This window comes from Rhipicephalus microplus, chromosome 4, assembly GCF_043290135.1.
Source record: "Rhipicephalus microplus isolate Deutch F79 chromosome 4, USDA_Rmic, whole genome shotgun sequence".
Taxonomy (NCBI): Eukaryota; Metazoa; Arthropoda; class Arachnida; order Ixodida; family Ixodidae; genus Rhipicephalus; species Rhipicephalus microplus.
In genome coordinates this window covers 108925206-108952962 of record NC_134703.1, presented here as the reverse complement: position 1 = coordinate 108952962, position 27757 = coordinate 108925206, and the positions used below count along the sequence as shown (strand labels likewise).

General features: G+C 47.0%; 1 protein-coding gene across 3 annotated transcripts in view; it reads right to left on the bottom strand.

Annotated features, from left to right (window-relative positions):
* LOC119172263 (paired box protein Pax-6-like) overlaps window positions 1-27757 on the bottom strand; it is a 243714-nt gene that overhangs the window by 65161 nt on the left and 150796 nt on the right. For all 3 annotated transcript variants that reach the window (XM_075893483.1, XM_075893484.1, XM_037423305.2), the window contains 2 exons: window positions 4838-5050; window positions 663-842 (listed from right to left, as the gene is read on the bottom strand). In XM_075893483.1, the coding sequence (XP_075749598.1) occupies window positions 663-842; window positions 4838-5050 (393 nt within the window). The remainder of the gene's footprint in view (window positions 1-662; window positions 843-4837; window positions 5051-27757) is intronic.

Here is a 27757-nt window from a genome sequence, read left to right as displayed (position 1 = left end):
CATTGCTTAGAAGAACAAAACAAATATACGGGAACATCTGGTACAGGATTAAGTTGCAGTACGCTGCCTCTTCAAAAAAGGTTCCAGTTTCACTTCTTTTATACGACATTCCTTTTATGAACTGCCTTCATTACGACTCGCTTCTCTGATTTATAAACCTTTCGCTGTCTGAACGAAAGTTTGAGGAATACGGAGCCTGCAGAAGATCGTGCATGCCGCTCCTGGCCCCTGTGTGCGCGCGAGTACCAATGTTGTGAAGTTTGAATATGTTTAGGTATAAACGACACCTCGTTGCGAAGGTTGCGTTCTAGTAACGCCCTCAGTCTCAGTGTACTTCGTTGTAGAGGCGTTCATTGCCATCACAATCGCTGTATAGGAGTCTGAAAGTAACCGAAAGTCTGGTGCTTACAGCTGGTTTCCGTGGTTCATGAATTCTTGTTGCGCTGCAGGTGACAAGACTAGGATGATACAGAGACAACAGAACAGGTGGTGCACACCACGTGTCTTGTAATCCTTCTATTGTCCTCGTCTCGTCAACCGCAGCGCAATAAGAAATCGCGAACCACCACCAACTATGCTATCTCCGATGCAAATGGTTACATTTGTCCATCCAGGATGTATGCGGGCGGCAGAGTGACAATCGGTGGCGTCGCTGAACTCACCTTCGGAGATGAGCCTCTCTCGGATCTCCCATGCAAAGATGGTGGGGTTCTCCCGCTTGTACTGCTCAATCTTGGCCACCACGACGGGCGTGGCAACCTTGGGCTTGCTGCCGCCTATCACGCCAGGCCGCAACGAGCCGCCCTCGTAGTAGCGCCCCGCGTTCACACCGGCGGTGCACGCTACATGAAAAACAAACAAACAAAAACACGATGTGACATCCACCACACTCATCATTTCCGTACAGACATCTACACTATGGCGACGTACACGTGTCCACACCCGCACGACTCGGAAGAGGAGATTGCCAAATGTGTGCAAGTCCCGATGCCCGTTGGCAACAGATCGGCCAGGCGGATAAGAATGTTTTGTCTATGAGATGACTTGGAGGGCAAAGAGCAGGATGGGATGGATAACTCATTATCTCTTACTCACTGCGCTATCGTTGGGTTCGTACACTATAGCCCCTGCAAAACGCAAGCTGACTCAATAGCGAAGTACCTTGCTGCATGGTTCGCTCTTTGTTCCGTCCGTCAAAAAGGTGAACACATCGTCACCTCATTAAGAAGTACCTTCACATCATGAGTGTATATGTGCGCACGTTATTGGTTAATGTCATTCATAACAGCAGAGGAAGGGTACACGAAGTTGCGATCTCGCGCCTAAGCAACTAACAAATTCGCACCTCAAAGGAAAGCGAGAGGTCTTTGCAGACGGGGATGAAGCGGTTGCCGGCGAGGAGAAAGTCGTTGCTAGGCACACGCTTGACACGTGCGTGCGCAGGCGCAATTGTTTGCGTGTTGACTTCGTGGCACTGTGTTTGCATATCTCGCAAACGCGTGAGAGGAAAGTGCCATTCGACCCCGTCGTGCGCGCAGCACTCGGAGAGAAACAAGGCCCACTGGACGACGTGCGCCGGGCGGCGGTCTATACCGGCCTGCACTACAGCCGGCTTGTTATGCAGATGAGGTCCGAACCTCGCGCAGCGCCACTGACCGCTCGGCGAGCACGGTGAATGCGGCGCGCTAACGAAGTGCTCGATGGCATAGAAGAGGGGCGAGGGTGGCGCTGTGTGTGTCGCTCGGGCACCCTTTTGCACTGGCCTGCCATTCGTAATTGTTGCCGCGCGGCCGCACAGATGGACGCCTCGAAGTGACCTATACCACCGAGCGCATCCTATATGCGCGCGCGGCACTGGCTTCGCCGTATTGTCTTGCCACCCGAGAAGCAAGACATCCGAGATAGCGACCGCTTCCTTTGAGACGGTTGCATCAGAAGCAGGCATCGGCCGATTTTGATGTCTCTTTCGGGGGCCGAGCTGCTTCCGCTCGCGCTGCTCGACGCGAGCTTGCACGGTGCCTTTGATACGACCCAGTGAAAGCTATAGTGGTCTGCGCTATATGTCCCAGCGAAGAAAGCAATGCGGCCGTGCAACTGCTATGCGGGCCTCTGTGCCAACGGCGAGATTGTCCATGCGGGAAGCACAGACTGCGCTTCGGATCGTCTGCCTGCATGCGCTCTTCCTGAATTTGTTGATCATTTCTTCCGGGAAAAAAAGTCATCGATCATTTTACATGACACGGGCGAACTAAGTGCCATATTCCACCGCAGTTTGCAATACACCACCGCTTGCGCACAAGAATCAATCATTACGTGAAATGGTTTCTATATGACCTCTATATACGAGTCAGACGGAACAACATCTTGACCCTTTAAGCTAGTAATTCTGATCACACTCTCATCTTATTTTCTGCCATAAAGTACTTCGCCACAAGTGCACATGTTTTGCCAGAGCTGCTTAAGTTTCATTGTCAAATTTTCTTTCGGAATTCTTAAAAAAAAACTATACTTGCTTACGGCAAATGTCCCTTATACTGTGCGATAGCTGCTCGATCGTCCGTGGCCGATACATGAATCAAAGATCCGATCACGGCAGGTGCTATATGGAGATTCAGAGGACGAAAAGAACGCTTATTTCTGCAGCACATTAGGGATCACGGTGCAGCGTCAAGGTGCTAAGTGCGAGTGAATCCTCTTGCTATCTTTCTATGTGTCTTTTCACGTGGCACCACACTTCAGAATAGAAGAGCCAGTTGTCAAACGGCGAGCTTGGTGCCTCGGTGGCGCCTCATATGTCGTGCACGATCAAAGGAGGTGCGTCGGTCAATCCACTTGCACAGCACGCGTCCTTCATCGTCGTGTATACGAAGTGAGAGCGGCGCTTCTTTGGCAAGTACTACTCGCGGGGAAGATGACTGCGAGAAAAGGGGTAAAAGCAGGGACCAAACACGCTGCGTGCAAGGACGTAAATGAAGCAGCAGGAGCCTTTCTGGAAGACAAGCGCGAATTCTAAGGCAGCATCAGTAGTCAGTGGCACGTTCGATTGGGCCGGGTTCTCCAAAAGGTCGGCGATGCTCCCGGCACCGGTTGCAGCGTAGTTACGTGCATCGTAGTCAACGCCTGAGTGCTAGCACACAAGAGCGACGACCAAGGTGTGCGGAGCGCAACGTGTCTGCACTGAGCAGCCCAGCTTATGACCATAAACTTTCACCAGTGCACAGTATAATGTATAACAGACTCGCAACGCGAATCATTGGAGGCGGGCACACAGTACTGTCCACACAGCTTCTCTCTTTTCTCTCTCTTCGTGACGTTCCCGAGAAGCGACAGGAGAGGAAATGATACGCGCCGACATCTTCGCCCCTTGGCGGCCCATCTTGTTAAAAATATCGGGCATACATCTATAGATGCGATGCGCCCAGCTTTCGGTGCTCTGCGCGGAACTGCGGGGAATGCGGCAGGCGGTAGCCGCGCCATCGGGCCTTCGGCCACTGCCGCGGCATGCGCCGCGATTTACGACTTGGCGGCGCCGCGTTGCTGGCGGCCTGGTCTGCTATCGCGCCTCTCATCGAACCTCTGCGCGACCACCTCGCCACGAAACTCGGTGCGCATGTGACGCTCGTCGCGTCTGCGTGGAAATGCACCCGTCCTCGCGTTTGTGACGGGCAAGCCCCCCCCTCCCCCCACCCAGGGAGGGGGGGGGGATCGGAACCGCGGTAGGTAGTCCGTACGTGCATGAATGCTTGCGTGCGTGCACTGTAGAGGGAGTGCGAATGCACCGATGTGCCCGAACTGTTGCTGACTGCACGGGGGCAAGTTTTCTCTCAAATGAAGCGCGGTTTCCTCTCCGGCGAAGTGTTATCGGTGCTTTTGAGAGTGAGCAGGATTAATTAAGAGCGCGACCCTTGAGAAGGAAGGACGTCGCTTGAGAGGCATGGCAAAAGTTGTTTTGGATTTACGACCCTATCTTGGACGTCGTAAACTCGGAAGAGGGCAAAATGGCTACGCCGCGGTTACCGTGGAAACAGGGCGCTTGAATGCTCCCGTGGGAGCCGACAAAATGCCCACGGCAAGGATCGATTTGTCTTTGAGCATTTTATCTGCAGTGACAGTTGGAGAGGTGTTATAAAACCGACTATCCGCGGCCAGGAGGCAGCCTCATTTGCCTATCTGCTCGCTTTTAAGAGACACTTTCTACTTGATTTTATTATATTGCGAAAATCAGATAACAAAAGCAGTGTCTCCTTTTACGCAAGTTATATCCCTTGTGCGTGATATATTTAGCTTATATACGGCGGCATTGGACAGTCAAACTTTAAAGTTCTATAAAGCGAGTTGTTTTAAAATAAATCTTGAGCACCTTTCCCCTTGTGTAGTTTTCATTGCGAACCGTGGCCAGCTAAGGTTCTTCCTGTTACAGCCCGCTGATAACACAGCCGTGTGTGTAAAGAGAAAAGTACAAACAACTGAATGACAAATTGGGTGGTCGCGCTGGCTCAAGCCAACACGAGAGTTTCAAAACACCATCACTTACGAAACGACGAAAATAAATTAATGTATGAAAATGCATGTGCATAGCCAAACGAAGGTTACAAACAGAGCTCCTAACAGAAGCAACAAATATATATGTGTTTTATTGCCCCTAAATACTTGTTTTGGGGGAATCGTGTCTCTGCCTGGTGTATATCATGCATGCGTTTCTAATACAAGCGCACGCGTTGTGCAGGCACTTACCAAACAACCCATGTAAAATATATGGCGTAGAAGGTATAGTGAAACTATTATAAAGCGTAGAAACTTAATGGCCATCTAACCGGAGAATCGATTCTATACTCACCGAGCAGCTTGCTGACGGCGCTCTGCGAGGACAGCAAGTGCCGGGCGAAGTCGTACGGTCTGAGCGAGTAGGGCGTCAGGTCGGGCAGAACGCGACCCGCGGCCATGGCGGCCTCTCCTCCGCCTCCGGCCAGACGCGACGATGCCAGGTAGACGGGACCCAGGGCCGCCGCAGCGGCCACTGCTGCCGCCGCCGCGCTGCCTCCGCCACCGCCTGCAGCATGACAAGAAAGCGGCACATGTAAAACACCCAAGTATATACATCGCCAAACCGCAATATGAAGGAGCAGCTAAAACCAGCAATTTAGTTCGTTGTATGGAAACTTCGTGAAATTGATAGCCAACCTTTTAAGCGAAATACGGTTGTCACAGACTTCGTTCTTGCACGGGAAGTAGCGACAGAATATTTAAGTAATACAGCCGTACAAAAAAAATAATTTCAATGACGCGAAAAAAACAAAGTGTGTTTGAACCTGGGATCCAGTGACCGCAGGTTTATGATAGCAAAGAAGGCCCCTTCAGTCCCGCCGCGGTGGTCTAGTGGCTAAGGTACTCGGCTGCTGACCCGCAGGTCACGGGTTCGAATCCCGGCTACGGCGGCTGCATTTCCGATGGAGGTGGAAATGTTGTAGGCCCGTGTGCTCAGATTTGGGTGCACGTTAAAGAACCCCAGGTGGTCGAAATTTCCAGAGCCCTCCACTACGGCGTCTCTCATAACCATATAGTGGTTTTGGGACGTTAAACCCCACATATCAATCAAGAAGTCCCCTTCATAGAATCCAAACGTCAAGCGTAATTTGTCAAAATGGTTGATTGGGCGAGTTGGTGATACATGACTAATTATGAAATGGAAGCGCACAACGTAGATGCAGACGGAAAGACAGGGACAAGCGCTTGTCCCTGTCTTTCCGTCTGCATCTACGTTGTGCGCTTCCATTTCATAATTAGTCAAGCGTAAACCCGAAAGGAGTGCAGATCCCACTCACTGTAGTAATATTGATTAGGTGTTCGCTAAAAGCACTTGCAGCTCAAGTATTTTACGACTGAACCCAGCGGGTGTTTCAATTCATCGCCTCTGTCTTTCTCTAGGGCAGCACTGAAACTTCGTTAGTATATTGAAATAACGTGTAACATCCTTTGTTGTATTGAGGCTTTAAATGCATAGTTTTATATGGGCATAACGATGTAAAAAGTGAAATACTTCGCTATATTCAGAATTTCGTTACATTGAAATTTGTTATGCCCGAGAATAAACAGCAAATGTATACAAGACAGCGGCAAAAAAAGTAGGCGATTATGAAAGTTGATTTCGCTTGACTGTGCGCCACTACGTGCAAGAACGAAACGGGAAGGAGGATACACTGGAGAAAAATCGATCGGTGCCAATGCATTCTCTCAATTTAAGAAAGCTTGTCGTTAAGTAGTAAGTAGTCACACGTATGACCTATTCCCGAACTTCCTGAAATGTTGTGATACTCTACTCAGACCATTGCAACAACAATGTACAAGCCCAAATGAAATCCTGTTCTTTGATGCCCTGTTTTTGGCACACGATGACGGAAAGTTCTAGGTAGAACTTTTTGGGTATCTTTCCGTATTCTGAAATCTCAGCCTCAAACGAAAAAAAAAAATCTTGTAATAAGCACGTTGTATAATTGACAAATGCATGCTGGCAAATGTACTGAAACTTCTGTCAGACCGTCTTACGCACATGGGCTTGTTCGAACGACGTTTTTTTTTTTTTTTCACTTTAACAACTATAGCGGAAGACCGGCATTTTCATCCTGATTGTCACGATGTGGCTTCGTTTACCATCCACCAAAGGCTTAGGTCTTAAGGCAGTTACGGAACATCAGAGTAACTACCAGCGGCTTTCGTGTCATGCGATTGGATTAGGCAATCGTGCCTGGACCGAACGAATGTGCAGCAGTATTGCAGGACAGCGGTGAGACGACGGCGAGAAGTGAAACATGGCAGGCAGCGTCCGACCAGCCTCATTTTTTTTGTCGTTCTTGTATAACTATCTTTTTCTCTTTTTTTTCAATTACTTTCACGAGAACACGGAGGGGCAAGCAGCCTCGGGCACTGCTCCTCGCGAAGACACGACCGGAAACCGAACGCATGATGATAAGTGTCCGCTTCGGTTCGTCGCCGTCAACCAGCGCCACCATGCACAGGTGTGCGTTGCTGTCGCCTTTTTTCAAAACGCGCCATCGAAGCAGGCAGGCGCGCGCGCGCGACCTTACGAGAGAGAGAGAAACAATCGCGGCGTGGATGCCACCGCGTCCCTTCTGGAAGACGCCTTCCTCCGGAAATGGTTCCGCGGTCTTCCGAGGGGGCTTTCTTTTCAATTTGCGCCGTCGTCCTGCGGCCGCGCCCCTTTTCTTCGACGGCTGCCGCGTCGACACCGTAGAGCACGGATGGAGCGAAGAGGTGGCTCATCGTCCCCGCAAGAGCCCGTTCCGTCTTCAGGCAGACGCCGAGCCTGTGTTTAGTTCCGCTTGGAGCGTCGCGGTCGCGTCGTTGCCACATTTCACCGCTTGAGCGCGTGCCCCTCGGTACACCGCTTCGAGTGTACGTGTGGGAGAGAGGACATTACACACGTGCGCCTATATGGACGAGCATAAGAGTCATGCTGTTGGCCGTCTGCCGCTCGTATATACACTGTGTGCGCGCCTGCGCGAGCAAGGGGCGTAACGTGTCTTTTTTTATTTCTTTTTTCTCCCTTTGGTTTGCCTTAAGTCAGTACTCGCGCTGTACATTAGAGCCTTCCGGTTAAGGTTGCTTTTAGGACTTCCGTACGCTCCGTGTCTGCAGGCTGATGCGACCACAAAGGCGTCGCGCGAGCATTATAAGGTTTCCGGGCACGCCAGTGAAAGAAAGAAAACAGTGCCGTGCAAAAAATACGATCGGCTCCCCCAGCAAGGACACGATGCGACTGCACTGCTGCACTTACAAATTTAAGAACAACGCTACAAGCTTCTCTGTAGCGCACCGACTGCAGTGAAGTGTTCATCTGGTCGTACAGGTATTCTGTGTCTAGAAGGAGCAAACCTCTGGGAAGCCCGAGCACAAGGACAGTCTCCTCTTGACCGCGTTGAAGAGTTAATTGTTCGCGTGGACTTTCCGAACAGTGTGCAAGGAAGTCAGTGCCATGCATAATTTTCATACTTTCGTCGAGAGACCGGTTCAATCGATTCGTGCGGATAGATAATTATGACATTGAGAAAGACGAGACTGTACAGTGACCTGGCTAACACCTTGGGAGTGTCCCCCCCCCCCCACTTTTTTTGTTTGTTTGCTTTCTCATACCAATTCGCGCGTACGCATGCGTGTATGCGCGATTGCGAACTGAAGTGGCTGCACTCAGGGTATCCTGTCACCCCCCCCCCCCCCAGCTTGCTCAGACGCAGGAATTCTACAGCCTCGAAAGCGTCCCAGTGTATGCAATAGCCCCTCGATGACAGCGATGGTGCCCGTGGGGCGTAGAATGTGGGCGCGAATGAGCGTCCACGAACAAGCACACAAATGCACGGAGGGGAGTTTGAACGGTGCTATAGTACACCATATGGCGTTTCTGTTCAAACAGAATCTCATCTTTCTCGTGAGATCATGACACTCGACTGATAAAGCGTTCCCAGCACCTCAGCGCACAATTGCCGCATTAACGGAGACACGGCGCATAATTCCAAAAACGCGTCCTTATCTCGCACTGCCATCATAAAAAAAGGAACGCGGTCGAACCGTCGAAGGAACCATCAATCTTATCTCAACCGTCGTGCTACCGGCGCTGCTTATTAGATCAGTTTACCTCCTTCGCCTTTTTTGTCACCTTGAGTGAAAAAGAGACTTCGTGCTGCTGCAGGAGCAAGCATTGCAAAAATAAATAAATTGATAAATAAGGATAAATAATAACCGCAGAACCACTGGCAGTGCCCAACTCGGGCAGGGCAAAACGATACGACAAACTAAAACGCTGTTCGCTGAGCGCATGCGCGTGGGGAGGGGGAGGGGGAATTGCACGAACACACACACGGGCATTCGCGCAGCAGCATGCGAGAGCAGATTGATTGGAGTGCCACAAGCGCCCGCGAATACGCACCTTGTCGCGGGTGCGAATCGCGCGATAAGACCGTTTGTCGCCCCCTCCTCGTTTAATGACCACGTCGCCGGCACGCCCACCCCGCGGTCAGCGGCTCTCATCACCAGCAACACTCCCCCATGGAGCCTACTTAAAAGAAAAGCCCGTCACTGCTCTCTTCTACACATTTGCTTCGTGGCTGTTTGTGTTGTCGTGCTTCGGATGGTCAGCCGTGCCGAGAGGACCACCACCTGTAATTTGGGTGTCCCCGCGCGGTTTTCCAGCCCTCGGCGGCGGCGGCGGTTATGGCGGCTCGCCTTCTTTTCCATTTATGCGAGAGGCGCCCCCCTATAACTCATGTAGTACATGTCCGGCTATATTTATACGCGCGCGCACCCCCGGCAAGGAGTGTGTATGCAGCAGCGGCATGCAGGGACAGTTCCCAAAGGCAACGGCGACGTCCCGCGGCAATGCTGCGTGTCGATGTCCATTCCGGGTGCCCCGTTCCTGCTTAGCGCCCCTGCTGCAGGCCCCGATCTGGTTCAGCTAGGCGCCAAAGAGACGCGATGGTGGGGGTGGCCCCGGGCCAAAACATGACACGCCTGTCGACAGGCTTACGCCATGGCGTGCGCGGTGACCGTTTCTTGTTCGCTTCATTTCCTCGTCGAGTCTTCTCTTTATTTGTTTTAATCACCGTGACACGCGCAGACCCGATGATCAAGCAGGCTTCGGAGAGCAGTCTAAAATGTGCCCGTGTTTGAACTAAGTGACGCAACATCTTTGAAAGGCAGAGCGGGGAGCTAACTGATCATTTGCCTTAGACTTATTGCATAAACCCCGCCGCAGTAGCCACAACGTAGTCTTGTGGCTATGGTGCTCAACTGCCGACCCGAAAGTCACGTGATCGAGTCACGGCCGCGGCTGGTGCATTTCGATGGATACAAAAGACTATAGAGGCCTTTGTATTTCTATTTAGGTGCGCGTTGACAAAAGACTTGATGGTCAGAATTTCCGGAACCCCTGACTACGGTGTCTCTCATAATCATATCCGGGTTTGGGAACTTGAAACCTCGACAATTATGTACAGATGTATTGCATACGTATCACAAATGAAGGTGATTGAGAGCTATATAGGGTAACTGTGAGTTTTCAAAGTTGGCAGAAGAGAACTTGCACATTCGATCTGAAATAAGACACAAGGCGCAGTGAGTGCCTATGGTAGATGAGAAGAGTCGTGCTAGAGCTTTGTAATTAAAACTTCTTGTGCGCCTATAAAACAATGAAATGTGAAGGAAGAGAGGAAATGAGAAACAAAGTAAAATGTGATAGGAGTCTCATAAAATTACATGCTAAATGTATCCACGGCAGGCCTACAGCGGACATTTATATCCATATAAAAGGGTAAGATATGCGTGAATTCCTCGTAATTTCTATCTAATAATTCGCTAAATACCTTCCAGAATGCACAATTTTTTCCAATTCACCCAAACAACAATAGTCTCAGCATACCCTGCTACTTCAGTGATTTTAAGAATTGACGAGAACAGAGTGATGAAAATGTATGTTTTCGACATTAAGATTACCATACGCGAAATTACTTTTGCATAGGTCAGCGCATCAGCAGCTTCAGCACAGCTAATGAAATTAAATACTGCATGCAATGAAGTTCTCACAGCATCGTTCGCTCGCATGGCGCACGATTCTGAATCGAATTTATGCCTTCTTTTATATATGCCATACGAACGCCTTAGCCTTCACGAATACTGGACACTTTTTCCGTGGCAGTGTACACGAGTGAACGTGACATCTGTACGATGGGTTTGCGCAGGGACCCACATCACAAGGTACCTCGAGGCAGTTTCTGTCGTTCCTTCCTACACTGCACGAGCGCGCTGCCCGCATAGCTCCGCTCTTAAAGTGCCACCACAGCACGAGCGTCCTTGCTGATGTCCCAAATTTACTTAGAAGCACATATCTATCTTGTTCGCGGACTCCCTGCTACTGCACGCACTTGACCCCACATACATCATATTCGTCACACTTATCGTGGCAACAGGCTCATCTCAACGCGCCGCCCAGCTAAATCACTAAACTCACGTTTTCGGTAAGGCCTGACACGTTGTATATCCCATCCCACTTTTTTATTGCTTTGCACTACATGTAACCGGATCTAATTATTTATCGACGACACTTATCGCGTTTAATCATTTATCCCGTTTTCGTTTTGGGTGTTGCAAGATCCATCGGCGAGGCATAGGCGAAGAATCTGCCGAGAGTAGCGAAATCGACTTCGCGTTCCAGTATCGGTGCAGCGTTGCAGCGCGACAGTGTGATGTTTGCATAGGCGCACCAAATTGACCAACAAGTTCTTTCAAAACAGCACCGTTTGCACGTCGGCCGCAGCGACCGTGGCAAGCCGATATCCGAGAAAGCGAAAAATACTGTTCAAATTAAACTACGTTTTTTTTAATAAGCCGATGTTAAAAGGGCCTCATACACCGCTTAACAGCAACCACGTGGATGAACCAGGGACGATCACGAACCAGTTATGTACACGGTGGATTCCAAAAGCTTGACAAAGCATGCGCGTACGCCATTTTCTCCTCTCCAGGGTGAAGCATTCGATGAAGTGCATTTAGCAGCTAGAGAACGCTTAGTAGTACAAACAGTTTGCGACCACACCTTAGACGATGACCGCGAACACCGTGTATAGCTTTCACAACGTTGCTGCAGTCACCAGAAATATCCTAAACGACAAACAACATAATAAGCAAGGCTAGTGACCTGCTATGAGAACTGGAGACGAATTTTCCGGGCTATTTAATTGTATCAGTTCAATTAGGTAAATATTTTTCTTTCGATCCTGCGGGAAGGGAGCACTAAAAGTGAGGCGGAGAAAACAAGCGGCCACTAATAAGTTATTAGTAGATAAAGATCTCCCTCGATGGCTTGAGGGGATCGTGAGGAAGACCTTCCTGTTACACTTTCTTACTCTGGCAGAATAAAAGAGGACAGAATTGCATCATCTCGTCGACCTATACCTCAGTGACGGGAGAGAGGGCACCTTCATGTTACGACGACGCGTGTCGTAATATGTATATTCTGGAGTACTGTAAAAGGCTTTGTCTTAAATGTATACATATAAGGCTACACAATCATTCGTGTATTCGCGTGCACGTTTGCCATCAGAGGTATTTGACAATTCTCTTTCGCAGGGAAGACTGCATGAAACATTAAACAGCGATTCAGCGGATAGAAATCATGACCTTACAACTTAGCTGGTATTAGCCCGGTATACATATAAGAAGGAGACACGACACAAACGCAAAGAAAGGTGGGCACCAACCTTTCTTTATTCGTCAGTGTTGTGTTTCCTTCTTATTATATGCACGGTGCCAATACAAGCTAGGTTCATGAATGACCAACTCGTCCGAGCTACAACACTTCTGATCGAAATCTCAATTGCTTTTCATATTCTAATAGGAGTGTGAAAATAGGATGCTAAATATTACAAGTGACAGCTTGCTCCCATGTGCGCCTTTAAATGGAACGTTTTTTGAAGCATATATTTCGCCTTCAACCACACCATCACAGCGTATGCGAAGTCCCTTCCCAGCCCAGGGCATGGCGGGGCGATTTGATATACAAGTGATAATCATGACACCATTTTTAGTTTTGTTTTCTTTAACTCCCCCAGACTTTGTTCACTGCGCTGTGGGAAATGAAGGAGAATGAGAAGGACAAGGAAAAGGACGGTATCAGTAAGTGAATTAAGCTATATAATTTTGTACCATTTCTTTTACCAAAGCGTCCTTAAGCAACAGTCCAATTACACAGCATGTAAGTTAAAGATTTAAACATACCACTCAACAAGGTCTATAAGATATACGTAGCGTATAGATTTCATTTCTAATTCGTAGCATTGCTGTTCTACATTCGCGACTATTTTCTGCTTAGTGTTACAGCAGAGGTTATGCTCTCATTGCTTGGTCATTTGGTTTTTTTTATTTATTTATTTATGGTACCCTCAGGGCCCGAAGGCATTACAGAGGGGAGTGGCAATACAAAATAATACAGCAAACGGCAAAACGTAAAGGAAAAGAAGGGAAAATACAAAGCGGTTGGCAAAAACACACAGTAACAAAGAATTAAATGTAGCAGCGGGAATACATGACAACGATTTGGGAATACATGACAACGAATACTTGACAACGAAAAAAAAAAAGCACGACATATATAACACGAAGCAGAATCAAACATCGCAAAACATGTTTTGCAAAAAGGCCCTAAAACGTGATGTGTCGGTAATAGCCGTAGCTGATTGTGGTAGTAGATTCCATTCGGATGTGGTTCTTGGAATGAAGGCATGCGAATAGGTTACGGTTCTGCAGCGGGGAACATGAACTTTTTGTAGATGGTCCAATCTGGGTGATATGAATGAGGGGGGTTTAATAAACTGTTCACGAAGATTTTTGCTATGATAAAGTTTATGAAGGAGACTGAGTCGGGCTATTTTACGCCGAATGGCGAGTTCAGGAAGGTTGAGCTGGGACTTCATTAAGGTAACACTGGCCGTGCGGTTATAATTGGCTAAAATGAAGCGAACTGAACGATTCTGGACTGCTTCTAATTCATGTGTAAGTGTAGTGCCACCAGGATCCCAGACGGATGATGCGTATTCAAGTGATGGACGAATATAAGTAGTGTAAAGAAGTTTCTTAAGGGATGAGGGCGCCATGTAGAAGTTCCTGCGAAAATACCCGAGAGAACGGTTAGCCTTGGCGATGATGTGCTCCACATGGTGGTTCCATGACAGGTTACTGGAAATATGAACACCTAGGTATTTGTAAAATGAAACAGACTCGAGGTGGGTATCGTTGAGATGATAATCTGGATACGCAGGTGAGGTGCGGCACACACGCATTGCTTTGCATTTTGAAATGTTTAGTTCCATGTTACATAATTGACACCAGGTAAATATGTTATTTAAATCCGTCTGGAGCGAGGTAACATCATTTTGGTTAGTTATTTTCCGATAAATTACACAGTCATCTGCGAATAGGCATACCTTTGATGAGACATTAGTTGGCAGGTCGTTCATGAAAATTAAGAACAGTAAGGGTCCCAACACAGAGCCTTGGGGAACACCCGAGAGCACCGGCTGGACGGGGGAATCAATATTGTTAGCAGAAACAAACTGTGTTCGGTTGGAAAGAAAGGCTCGAATCCAGTTAAACACGTTAGGGTCTAGGTTTAAGTGTTTCATCTTAAGAAGTAGTAACTGATGACTGACCTTATCGAATGCCTTAGAATAATCTAAAAAAATACAGTCAATGGTGAATCCAGAATCGAGTAGGACATGCAGGTCGTTTGTAAAGACTAAGAGCTGCGTTTCGCAAGAAAAATTCTTGCGGAAACCGTGTTGCGAGGGTGTGAAAAACTGGTTAGACTCGAGAAAGTTAACAAGGTGGGTGAAAATGATATGCTCAAGTATTTTGCACGGGACAGATGTCAGTGAAATTGGACGGAAGTTTGATGGATTGTGTGTTAGCCCTGATTTGTGAACTGGCACTATCTTACCGACCAGCCAGTCTTCCGGAAGGCTAGAATGCTGCAGGGAGTGTGAAAAAATGCATGACAGGATAATAGAGGAGTATTCAACAGTGTTCTTCAAGAATTTAGTATTGATACCATCAACTCCACATGATGATGAGTTTTTAAGTTTCTTAATGACCGCACGAATACCTTCCGAGGTAACGAAGATAGCGTCCATAGGTAGGTAATGGGGTGACGGCAAGGAGATTTGGTTGTTGATGGTCGCCTGGTGAGAGAAAGCTTTTATGAATGTGTCATTTAGTACAGATGCGCATTCTACGTCGGGCACGGGATGCCCTTCAGCTGTCAGCAAGGCTATAGCGCGGCGCTCGCTGCCACGCACGAAATTCCAAAACTGTCTAGGGTTATTTTTCAGCATAACCGGTAGAGTGTGACTAAAAAAGGAAGACTTAGCTCGTTTCACTTCAGATAAATAGGTTGTGGCAGCAGATTTGTAAGTAGACCAACGTTTATCAGACGGGGATTTGACAGCAGCACGATAAAACCTTTTCTTACGGTTTGAAAGGCGGTTTATGTATCTGTTGTACCATGGAGCACGTGTATTGGAAAGAACTTGTTTTATAGGGATATGTTTAACGGTTAGCTCTGAAACTTTAGCTTTAAATAAGTCCCAGTTGCTCTGCACCGATCTTTCAGGGTAGTTGGGTAAGAACTCATCTAGGAATGTGCCCAAATCCTTGTTAATTGAGTCAAAGTCAGCCTTTCTGTAATCCCGTATAGTTTTAAGCTGCTTACGCATGCGTGAGAATGGCAGTAATATATTTGCTTGAATAATATCGTGATCACTGATACCAGGTACATTGGACACTGAAGATACAATATCTGGTTCTGATGTCAATATAAGATCAAGAATGGATGACGTAGTATCGGTAACGCGCGTAGGAAAATTAACAAGCTGCGTCAAACCAAAATCTGAACAGATGCGAATAAAATGCTCCGCTTCCGCTGAGTTAGGCAAGGAATATGAATAAGAATTTGACCACACAATGTTAGGGAAATTGAAATCGCCTAGTAGAATCACAGCTGCGCGAGGAAACAAAACCTTCACATGGCTCAGACAATCATGTCATTGCAAAAGTTTGCGCTTCCTGAAGGTGGGCGGTAACATACGCCAATGACAACTTTTCTAAAAGCCACGTTGAGGCAACACCATGTTGCCTCTAAAACCGAGTCTATTGCAACAGCGTAGTTTTCAATGCTCTCATTCACCGCAAGAAGAACACCACCGCCACATCTATTAGGTCTGTCGCAGCGATATATCTTGTATTTTTTATCACAGCACAGCAGCTCTTCGTTTCGTATTTTGTCGCAAAGCCACGTTTCAGTTACCGCAATAATATCGGCGTTTGAATCATTAACTGCTGCACTCATTTCATCTTTCTTGGACAGGAGGCTGCGAACATTAGTAGACAGCACGATCAATTTTCTGTGGTCAACGCAAGTGCCACCACCCCTTGCTTCTTCCTAGCTTCCCGAGGAAGCATTAAATTGTCGACCAGAACGAAGTTGCCGAGAAGAGGAGTTGGCGACACTAGCGTTATTAGTTACGCGTCTGGATGGCCCGATTTCATGCACTGTATCAGTAACGTAGTCGTAGCCATAACATTTCTCATTTGCAAAAAGTTTGTTATAGCGCACACTGAAAGGGCAATGAAGCTCTTTGGCGAAGTTGGTCAGCATTGCTCTAGTACGGCGAGTGTTAGCAGAAAAATCCTCCCGCATAACCACTTTGCTTCCTTTGAGCATGTGACGTTTTGAAAGAACCATTTCTTTCGTTTTGTAGGTGGAAAATTTTACTATAATCGGACGAACTTTATTAGTGGAAAAGCGGCCGATTCTATGTGCGCGTGCAACGTTATCACCAGATAAAGTTAGATCAAGGGACTGGCGAAATAAGCTCAAGATAGTTTCCTCAGTCTGCTGCGTAGTTTCAGAGGCATTGTCTGCGATACCAAAGAATACTAGATTATCCCTCCGAGAGCGATCCTCAGCCTCATCGAGACGCGCACGTAGACCAAGCATGTCGCCCTGCACTTGCCTTGTAAGTTGACTCGTTGCCGTCAGTTCGCGCTGAATGTTGTCTATAATGGATGTCCGCTTTTCAACCGTTTCCAGGCGCGTCAATATGTTGGAAATGTCTTTAGTAAGCGAAAGCTGATGTTGCTTAAGCTCCTGGATGTCACCTGACATTACCGCTTGCGTGGTTTCAATGCGAATCGAACGTTCTTGCATATCTTTCACCATTTTATGTATTTCAGTAATTTGATCATCCTTGGGTCCCGGGTTCTGCTCGACATCACCACATATTAACAACAAAAGGTCACAAAAAGGCTGTAACAGGGCTTCTGGGCATGGAAGCACCATAATAAAAGGGTTGTCAGATCGAAAGCTCCTACACGGTAGTCTGTTAAAATAACTGACCTGCAAAACGTAGGGAAGCATGAATGAGTACATGCTTCTGCCGATGCTTCCATGGTTGAAGGGATTCCATTTTTCGAGTAGATAGAGAGCACGATATTTATGTGATCAGTGCTATACGAGCATGATTACCATCCTTTATAGACGGTATTGAAGCAGGTGTTTACAATAAGCGGACCATGTTCACGAAAACCAACTGCTTACAATATTTACTATTCATACTTGTTTTTATTTGTTAAAGTCACACTGCGTCGACGTATTAGAACAGTGCATGCCATACGTGGCTTCATGTGCATGCTGTTACATCGGGTGCATTAGCTCGAAGGATTGCAAGCGGCCTCTGTTCACCGCGCTGCCGAACGAAAGCCTTTTCGCTAACTCTCATAAATAAAGCCCACCATGTTCGGCGGTAATTAGAAGAAGAACAGAAGAAGAGAAGGTTTTACTGTGCTAAATGAAGAAGAATACGTGTGCATGATATACAGAAAGAGGTCCCATAGTCAGAGACTGCAGGGGGACCTCTTGTACAATGTAGAATTGAGAATGATTGTGATGTACATAGCAGGGAGACAGAGCTACAGTAAAATGCAATTGAAACAAATAAAGTAAGAATGTACCCTTGTAATCTCACAGAAACAATTTAAAAGTAAGAATATCGTGCAAACTTCAATGACAAATGATTACAGAACGCAACTCACAATGAACAGGAATCAATTAAGAAACAGCAAAACAGGCTAGTTAGTTGACATGATATGATTTTTTAACTTCGATTTAATTACCTTCAGGGAACGGCATACTTTAATGTCGGAAGGCAAACTATTCCAAAAAGAAATTCCGGAAAAATGAATGGTTTGTTTGCCATAATTGGTGCGAACTTTTGGCAGTAGAAAGTTATTGTTAAGGGCAAACCTTGTGACATTGTTATTTGAGAGAATGGTAGTGAAATGTGGAAGTTGGTTATTTATAGTTCTATACATGTAAATACCAAGGTTATATTTAACTAGCTCAGATACAGTTAATATATTGTTTTCGTGAAGCAGTTGCTTAGCGTTAGAGAGATAAGGGCTTGATGTGAGAATTCTTATCGCTTGGTTTTGAATTGTCTGAACTGAGGTAAGATGAGTGGTGTATGTGTTGCCCCATGAAGTAATACAGTAAGAAATGTGCGAATGAACAAAAGAAAAATACAGTGACATAAGTATTGATGGATTGAAATAAAGACGAGATTTAATCAGTAGTCGAATGCCATACGTCAATTTTTTCCTAATATATGCAACATGACGGTGGTATTTCAAGTTACTGTCGAGTTCAACGCCTAGGAATCTACAGCAGTCGCTCACGGGGATGTTATTGCGCGCAATTATAACAGGAGGGATAGAAGGCAAGGGTTTTTGTGGTGAAGAGAAGACAACAAATTTTGTCTTAGACGTGTTAATTTCTAACATGTTATTACTGCACCACCGAACGAGCTGTGCCAGATCAAAGTTTAGTTTTCCAGTTAAGGATGTAATACTGCTATCGGAGTTAAAAATTGTGGTGTCGTCGGCGAGGATATTGGCTTAGGATATTGAAATCTAATAGAGTACGCGTGCTCGGAAGTCGTTTCACCAGCGCCTCATTACCTCTCGCGTGATCATTCTGGGGTCTCGTGGCAATATAGGCACGATGGAGAAGGCAAATAGCTTAGAACGGTCTTGTCATCGGCCCGTCTCGTGCAAACTATAGATCGACCGCTACGTGGGTACTAATCGAAAAAAAAAAACGCTAAATTTTGCGAATATACGCAAAACCACCGGCTCTGTCTGCATTCTATTGTATGCCGGTTTTGGTTCTCTCAAGCTCTCGTTTGATTTTGCACTCGCAAAATTTCGTTTAATGCCACTGACGCAAAATATAAACTTCTGCATGTAATGTATAGTGTTACGTCGACAAGTGATGTAATTCCAGCTGTATCAACGTTCTGGCGTTATTATTATCATTTGAGACGACTTCGTTGTCGAAGTAATCGAGTAAGCTTCATATCCGCTTTTAGATGCGGAAGCATCTTATACTCGCGCCTTGTAGTGCGCCGTCCGCGCCGTCCGCACCGCTTCTCGAACATTCGACAGCTGACGCGCGCGCATGCGCCGTCACGCCGTCGCCCACTCTTCCACCATATGTGCATCCCTTCCTCCTCTACACACCACGCGCGCTTCACTCCTCCACCATCTGTGCACCCTTCCTCCTCTACACACCGCGTTCGACATCTACAATTCTCCTGATTCTCCAGTGGACGCGTATGTGGCGTCGCGCTTCGAGAACATTCAACAGCTGACAGTGCATGCGCCGTCGCGCTGTATATATACTCAAGGTCGGCGCTCGCTCGCTCAGTTGCCGCTCGTCGGTTGGTTTGTACGGCGCGTCGACGTCCAAGGTCGCGGTGAAATGAATTCCAACGAATCCACAAACACAATGATCGACGTCCCTTCGACCAGCGCCGCCCTTTCGCATACGTGTGTACGTGTTCACTCATTTAACACCCCCTCCTACAACCACGTTAACCAATTTAGCCATCGACCCAAGTAAGTCGCAATTTAACACCCCATTTCACAACCACGTTAACCAATTTAGCCATCGACCCAAGTAAGTCGCACTTTAACACCCCGTTAACCAATTATATGCTCCGCATCCTCCTCAGTGTTTCCCCGAGGGAAGCTGCGGGCATTTTTTTTTCACATGAACATGCACACGGATGTGCCACTTTAAGACCCGCAGGCATCGTCGTTTGCCCGTATGGTCTGGCCCAACCATCGTTTACTTGATTATTAGTTAGTCTACATTCTTGCGTTCACATGGGAACCGTCTCGTACATAAGTTAGAACGAAGCAGTTAAGGTTAAAACATGCGGTTTTTTATATATATATGGTGAATACCCTCACGGAGATCATACGGGGCATGTGACATATAAATGAGAACATATTTATTTTAATGTATGTCGCCTCCATCGTTATAAGGAAATCATGCTCATATGGAGATCACAGAAAAGGAAGACGCGGGTAAAAAATTGGAAGTGCGAGGACGTTAAGCCAGTCTAAAAGAGTTTCTGCCTAACCTGGCCCGGAGGAAAGTACTGATGGGAATGAAACACTGATCATATGAGGCATCATTTCGCGATACGGTACGCTCTTTGTAACTCTGTTGTACCACCGTCGGTGCACACTGAACCATGCCTGTGTATTCAGGCATGTGGGACGGCTTTAAGCTCTCCCCTAGTAGAGTACCCTGTGCTCTAAATCGTTACCCCCTTTTTCTAACCCCCCCCACCCCCCCCCCACCCCCCCACCGTGTTAAAGTCGGTGCACACTGAACCATGCCTGTGTATTCAGGCATGTGGGACGGCTTTAAGCTCTCCCCTAGTAGAGTACCCTGTGCTCTAAATCGTTACCCCCTTTTTCTAACCCCCCCCCCGTGTTAAAGTTATTTTCGCCTTTTTTTGCGCATTGGGCTTTGTTTTACGTACCTGCAATCGGGACGACTTGCTGCTTTCCCATAGCCGAGTACAAAATACTCGTAATTGTTAATTAAACACTTTTTCTAAACACATAAATGCTTCCCGAGGCCAACGGGACGGCATTATGCTCTCCCATAGTAGAGTACCTGGTACTCTAACAGCAAGCGGCTTCGCGCAGTCTTGGTCTACACTTTTTTCTTTTGTTCCCACCATTATTTCTTGGAAATCGTTAGCGTTGTTCTGTGTTCAAAAAAAATGTGGTCTCACAAAAAGCACCAGCGCAACCTCAGTGAGCGCTGAGACTCGCAAAGATTTATAGCAAAAGAAGGGCCCCGCCGTGGTGGTCTAGTGGCTAAGGTACTCGGCTGCTGACCCGCAGGTCGCGGGTTCGAATCCCGGCTGCGGCGGCTGCATTTTCGATGGAGGCGGAAATGTTGTAGGCCCGTGTGCTCAGATTTGGGTGCACGTTAAAGAACCCCAGGTGGTCGAAATTTCCGGAGCCCACCACTACGGCGTCTCTCATAATCATATGGTGGTTTTGGGACGTTAAACCCCACAAATCAAAAGAAGGAACGGCCCAGTATCAGCAAGAAGAGTTGGGCGGAACTCGAAATACTATACTTTTAAGCATCGCTAAACGCTCTTTATACGTTCACGTACATCGCAATACGGAAGACGTAAATAACGAAGGTGAGGATATTTCGCATTACACCGCGAGCTCACGCGACGGTCTAAAACGCACCGACACCATCGCTTGATTAGTCGCTTCATTTAGACGTCCTCATTCAACTTTGAAGACTCAATTTACCGAATTTCCTCCGCCCTCACTTCACCGCTACCTTGCTTTTCTATATACATTTCCTACTTTTTTTTTTCGTTCCCTCGCAATTCCGAGGCGAAACCGTTTTTTCACACTTTGCCTTCCGGCGAGCCACGTAATTGTTCGATCTTAATTTTGGCTCTCCTTTCCCTCCCTCTGCAGGCCGCGCAGGGGCAAGTCAAGAACCTCGCCAGCTTCGTGGGAAACGATCGGTCTGTTCTGAGCTGCATGCTCGTGCGCGTTTTTATCGTCTATAGTTCAGTCTCGTCCGTAGGTTCGGGTTAATTTCTTCGTTTTACTGGCTGCCCTCCAGGAGAGCCTCGTTACTTCTTCTCCGCTCTGCCGTTCGCTCACAGTAACGCGGTCGCTGTCCTCTCCCGTCTTGATGAAAACGCGGCGGCTCCTTTTGCGCGCAGAGACACACCGGCCGCGAAGCCGAAGCAGCGCGTAAGGAGAGGCTTAGAGGAAAGAAAAGGGAAAGAAGGGTTGTTGCAATGTGAGCAGGCAATCAAGAGTACTGCGTTTAAATTGCGAATCTCGGCGTGTGTACGAACTCCGTTCACTCGATACTCGCTTGAGCGATGCGCTGTCGATATATACCATAGTTTTTCTTATATAAGCTACGGCAGAAATCATTGATTTGTGGGGTATAACGTCCCAAAACCACCATTTGATTATGAGAGACGCCGTAGTGGAGGGCTCCGGAAATTTATACCACCCGGGGTTCTTTAACGTGCACCCAAACTACGGCAGAAATCAAAGAAACAAACAAAAAAACCTAATTTAATGCGCTTAGAAAGTAGGGGTGCGGATTATGTGCGGGGCTTATATGCATATATCTTTTTTTCCTTTTGTGGAGTTGATTTTGGAATGCGGGTTATGAGCCGGGGTGGGTTACATGCGACAAGATGCGGTACATACTTGCTATGCAGCGCAGTTCCACTGTGAAATAGACGCCGCACGAGAAATATGTGCACGAAAGTGACCACGCAAAATGTCGCAGTGTACAAGTGACCCCCTCCCCCCCTCTCCTACAGCCGAGGTGTTAGTGACGGAGGATTGAGGCGTGTGCTCGCATTATATACGCGCAGGGCGGCCATAATGGGGGCGCGCTCTCCCCTTTTGCCAACCGAATAGGCAAGCCCGTTCAGTGGAGGGGCACTGTGATGTTGTTTGTGCATCGGGCAGTGGCCGCAGCCGTAGCCGGCGGTGTGTAATTAAGGCGCGAGCGTCGTCGACGTGCCGTGGCCCGCCAGATCACATTAGCACTTTTCGGCGGCGCCGCTACTGAGGCGCAGAGCGCGCATGCGTACCTTTAAGCTCAACGCGCGACGCCTTTAAGTCTTCGGCATTTTTTTTTTGTTCTGTCTTTGTTTTGCTTCCCGGGCGTAGACAGCGATCCGCTCCCGATAAGTAATGATCGGTGAGCCGAAAGAGGCGATAATTGCCTCGCCCTGCGGTCCTCCGTCGTTGCTTGCATGCGTGTTGCCCACTCGAAGAGCAAGAAAACCGGTGGCCTGCGGACGCCTGAGTGAACGAGCCTTTCTCCGGTTTTGTGGGGGCTAGTAGAAAGAGAACTGTGAAGGACCCGTAATCCTGATGTATTTTTCTTTTGCATCAATTAATATTTTGTCACACTTAGGCGTTAGTCTTTTTGCTTTTTTTGCTTTTCTATGATGGATTCAGTATCATCGCAATTTTTATGTGTATTGCTTACTAATTTTGTCGAATTCGGAATGCTGACAAACTCTCCGTATAGCCTGGCCATCAAATATTCCTCTTCGCGAAAGGGTCTTCAGATCTGTTAATGCGAACTCTAATTGACTCGGTCTGACGTGCATTAGGCAGTGCGAAGCAGATTGTATGCGTGTACGCATTTCCGGTTTTCGAGGTTAACGCACTGTAGGAATGACTTCAAACACAGTTCTCAGGAAAAGATGTTTATCGGACATTTCCCGCAACAGTTCAGGCTTTGCCACAGTAAAAGGTCAACTTAAAACAAATTTTCGTTTCCCCATTGTCAGTGCCCTTTGTTTGGCGTACATCTTCGACACATGACACAGAAAATAATGATGGCATCCGGAACAAGACCAGGAAGTTACCACATTCGGAAAACAGTTCCATGGATCTGCGTGATGGGTTGAAGGATAGATAGATAGATAGATAGATAGATAGATAGATAGATAGATAGATAGATAGATAGATAGATAGATAGATAGATAGATAGATAGATAGATAGATAGATAGATAGATAGATAGATTTTACTGAAATCGAACAAAAGTTGGAAGGATGGTGGCTTAGACTATATATAGGACAACCTTCGTTCCCGTTTAGTGGATTTTGCGGCCCAGATCACAGCCGCACATTTTCAGAACTACGATTCGTTACCTGTGCATGACGAGTGTTGTCTGCAACTGCGAGATTTCTTTAAAACACACACTAAACGAGAACGAATACCAAGCATAGCTGACATGTGCATAACAAAAAAAGTAAATCATTTCTTACGGATTTCTTACGGATGCGCACATGTTGTTAAAATTTGCTTTAATTTCTTATGCGCATATGTACTGTGCTCGGCACTGTTTTCCAGTTTTATTTTTTTCAAAATGAATCTTTGGTTTGCGAAACGGCGCTCGTCCTGTGCACTCTGTGTTTATTTCGTATTCGTCTGCTGTGGCGCTGCATTAGTCATGCGATTCATTACCTTCTATTGCTTTACAAAACGTAATATGTAATCTCGAAGATAGTGTTACTTGTATATGCTTCGAACATACAAGAAAGTAGTCGTCAGTGGAAAACTGTATGGTGCCTACGCATATACGAGAAATCTGCGTATGAGATGATACAGCGAGGGGCAATGCCACAAGATTGTCCACGCAGTGGACACAGTCATCAGAATGATAATAAATGCATATGCTCGAGTTTGAAGCTGTCACGGCATTTGTGAGCGAGGCTTGTCGCTCTGTCTCCCTCTCTCTGTCACGCACACACGCACACAAACTCCGACATGTACTTCAAAGCGCATGTTCATCAAGCCACTGGCGTGTCCTTGAATCATGTCCTCACGTGTTTTGACAAAGGAAAATAACGATGAAATAATGAATGAATGTTTGTTTCTCAATTGCCAAGAGGTCATGAATTTGCTACCCTATTGAAAAAAACACTGACAAAAATATACCGCGACGTCTCACGCTTGCGAAAGCAGACAGAAAAGCCGTATCTCAACCATACCATCTCTACAAGACTGATGGGACCATTCTGAGTCACTTGCCCGAATTTTATTGGTTCAGCTCTATTGTTTTGCTTTTTGGAGACGCATAAAATATTGTGGCAAAGTTTCTTGTTCATTGCTTTCCTTCTTCTGATTAGTACGCACTTTTATCATTCTTCATCCCATCCCATTCTTCTTTTTTTATCTCTGGAGGATACCCAATGACGGTTCCCAAAGAGGATCTCTAGGCCATCACTTTATGCGCTGGGAATAGCATAGAGTTTGCGATAGTACGCGGCCCACGCTCGCAGTTTTTATTGCCATTCATGTTTTATTGAAAGTGGGTTTTCAGGTGAAGTTCTTGTTGTCTGGAGAGCCCACCATAAGCTTTTTTTTTCAATATTCGCGAACAACTGTTTATTGAAACACTGTGGCATTGAAAGAGAGAGGAAGAAAAAAATATGTGGTGCATACAACACCTCATGGGAGAGCGCGCTTATCAAACAGCTGTGCCAAGCAACCATTATTCGAACAAAATGAGCGTATACTTATGAAGAAGGGAAAAAAAGGGACGAAGAAAAGAAGTCATCATGAAAGAATGCTGCGACGATTCTGCGAACAACAATCGAAGAAACGTTACTGGAGCATTCTGCTATGCAGTCCTCGTGTCCAAATACACGAACGTACGAAGAAGCACGAAATGACGAAGACTGATCGGCGAGCTTGAACTACCCGTGCAAGCGATGCGGTGGATGCCCCGACGAGAATGACCGCGGCAATTTTCTCGCAAAGTTTGCGCGCACAACAGCAGATGCGTGTCTAAAGGAGCACTTCGGAAGCTCTGCTATTGCGTATGCTCACGTCTAGAAAAGAAAAACAAAAAAGATATGTATTTAACACGGGAGTGCGTGTATATGGAGCTGTACATGCAAATGATCGATGCTTCTGCTTCGAGCAAGCAAGCAAGCGCGTTTCTCTCTACATGCAGAAAAAATCGGGGCCGCGCGAGACATACGAGAAAATAAATAACCGTTAACAAAAATTTACGCGCAATCGTTCAACTGTACACCGCTGTCTTTCATACGAGGGACGGTGACAGCAAATCACATCGCCGAGTGCTTGCGGCGCACTTGCGTCCTGTCACTTCAGAATGCTGCGGTGCGTGCAAATATGCTTTGCGAGCTCGCGAATGCGTTCTTCTTTCTTCCTCTCAACAATGAACGGCCACTCTCGGGCAAGCGCGCAGCTGCTGAAGCTCGAATTCGTCAGCACGATGGTCTTGCCAGCCGGACGAGATGGAATGGTGTATGAGCTAACGTGTATGCAGATGGGTTTTGATGGCTTCGCGGAGCAAATGTCCAAGTCTGTCTTCTGTATTGTATACAGCTGTCTTTCTACGTGTTCCTCCGTATACCTCGACTATAGGAAGCGGACGCTGTTGAGACTTTTTTGATAAGGCTATAAAAGACTCACCCCATTGTTGCCACTAGAACGAATGAAAGGGGACGTTCCTCCACATGTAACGGGAAGTGTCTTACTTAAACAAGTAAACCTGTACAAAGGCGAAAGCCTTAGGTGCCTCGTAAAACGTGAAATTTGACCTTCGGCGAAGGAGTCCAGCAGCGTCGGCGATGAGGGACGCGGAAAATTATCCGCACGAAGAGGTGGAGACACAATATGGCGTCATGATGACGTCACAGACCACCAATGTTTGTTGAACACAATGACGTGTAACTGACGTAACATTTCATGATGACGTCATCATGTGAGACCGTAGCTTATTCAAAGGTAATCCAATCACGGAGGCAATGCAATAGCACGTTAGGTATAACATGAGATATGATATGATAGTATGATAAAATGATAATACGAAACCATGATGTGAGGTATAGTAAGAGAATGGGTATCACAAATGCCTACAATAAGAAAGCTTTCGAAGAGGATCAATACATCGACTGAGAAGGATTAGTACAATACGGGCAACAGAGGTCAGCAAAACTTGTGGAGCTCATTCAGATGCACTCAATAAATAAACTTAACGCTTTGTGCTCACTCGGACTCACACTCATGGACAATTGCTTCAACCGAACTCACTCGACTCAAACTGATTTGATTGATATATGGGGTTTAACGTCCCAAAACCACTATATGATTATGAGAGACGCCGTAGTGGAGGGCTCCGGAAATTTAGACCACCTGGGGTTCTTTAACGTGCACCCAAATCTCACTCGACTCAAACTCACCAAAGCATTACTCACCCGGGCTTACTGAGACTGGGACTCACGGCTTGATGCGAGTCCGAGTGAGTCGACTCACGATTCTCTATAGCCTCGAATTGACGTTTTTCAGCTGCAGGTGTCAATGCTCTTTAACACCAATATCTCGCCAACTGGCACTCTTCTTGGTGCCGATTGATATGGTACCTTCGAATACAAATTATGAGTTATGAGTAAGGCCATTTTTCTTAGAAGAGATGACAACATAAGATTTACTTATGAAGAACTTACCCGGAAGAGTTGAGATCAAGGCAATCCCCGTCCCCCCTAATTCATTCGCATTTCTGATCAATAAATTGTTGTGTGAAGAAGACTGCTTTCGAATGCGTGGGAGTAGTCGTGAGCCCAGCTGGGTAAGACTGATCGCAATGCTGAAGATTGTATAGCTAGGACCATAAGTCAGCTAAAAAAAGTGGAACTCACTCGAACTCGCCCAAGAAATATATCTTGCGTTTCGAACTGATTCGGACTCAGACTCACCAAAAATTTCTTGGGGTGAACTCACTCAGACTCCCACTCACGAAAATTTTCAACCGGACTTTATTCGGACTCTGACTCACCAAATCACCAAAAATTTCTTGGGACAAGCTCACTCAGACTCACACTCGTAGCTTGGTCTGAGTCTGAGTGAGTCCGAGTGAATCGACTCGTGAGTGAGTTGGCCGACCTGTGACGGACAGAGTCAATACATCGACTGAGAAGAAAAATACGATTCGCCTTCGAGTCGTCTTATGCGATTGCGTATAGGGACCCTCTCAGTTATATGCCTGCTCCTTTTTTCGGACGTACTTATCAGGGTGCTTGGAGGGTTCCCGGCTTTAAATGTGTGCTGAGTTGTCACAGGTAGTTCAAGGAGTGGGTTGAGACTCAAGGCACTAATGCCGCTTTGACATTCTGTACTTATTGTTCAGAGCCCCGCCGCGGTGGTCTAGTGGCTAAGGCACTCGGCTGCTGATCCGCCGGGCGCGGGTTCGAACCCCGGCTGCGGCGGCTGCATTTCCGATGGAG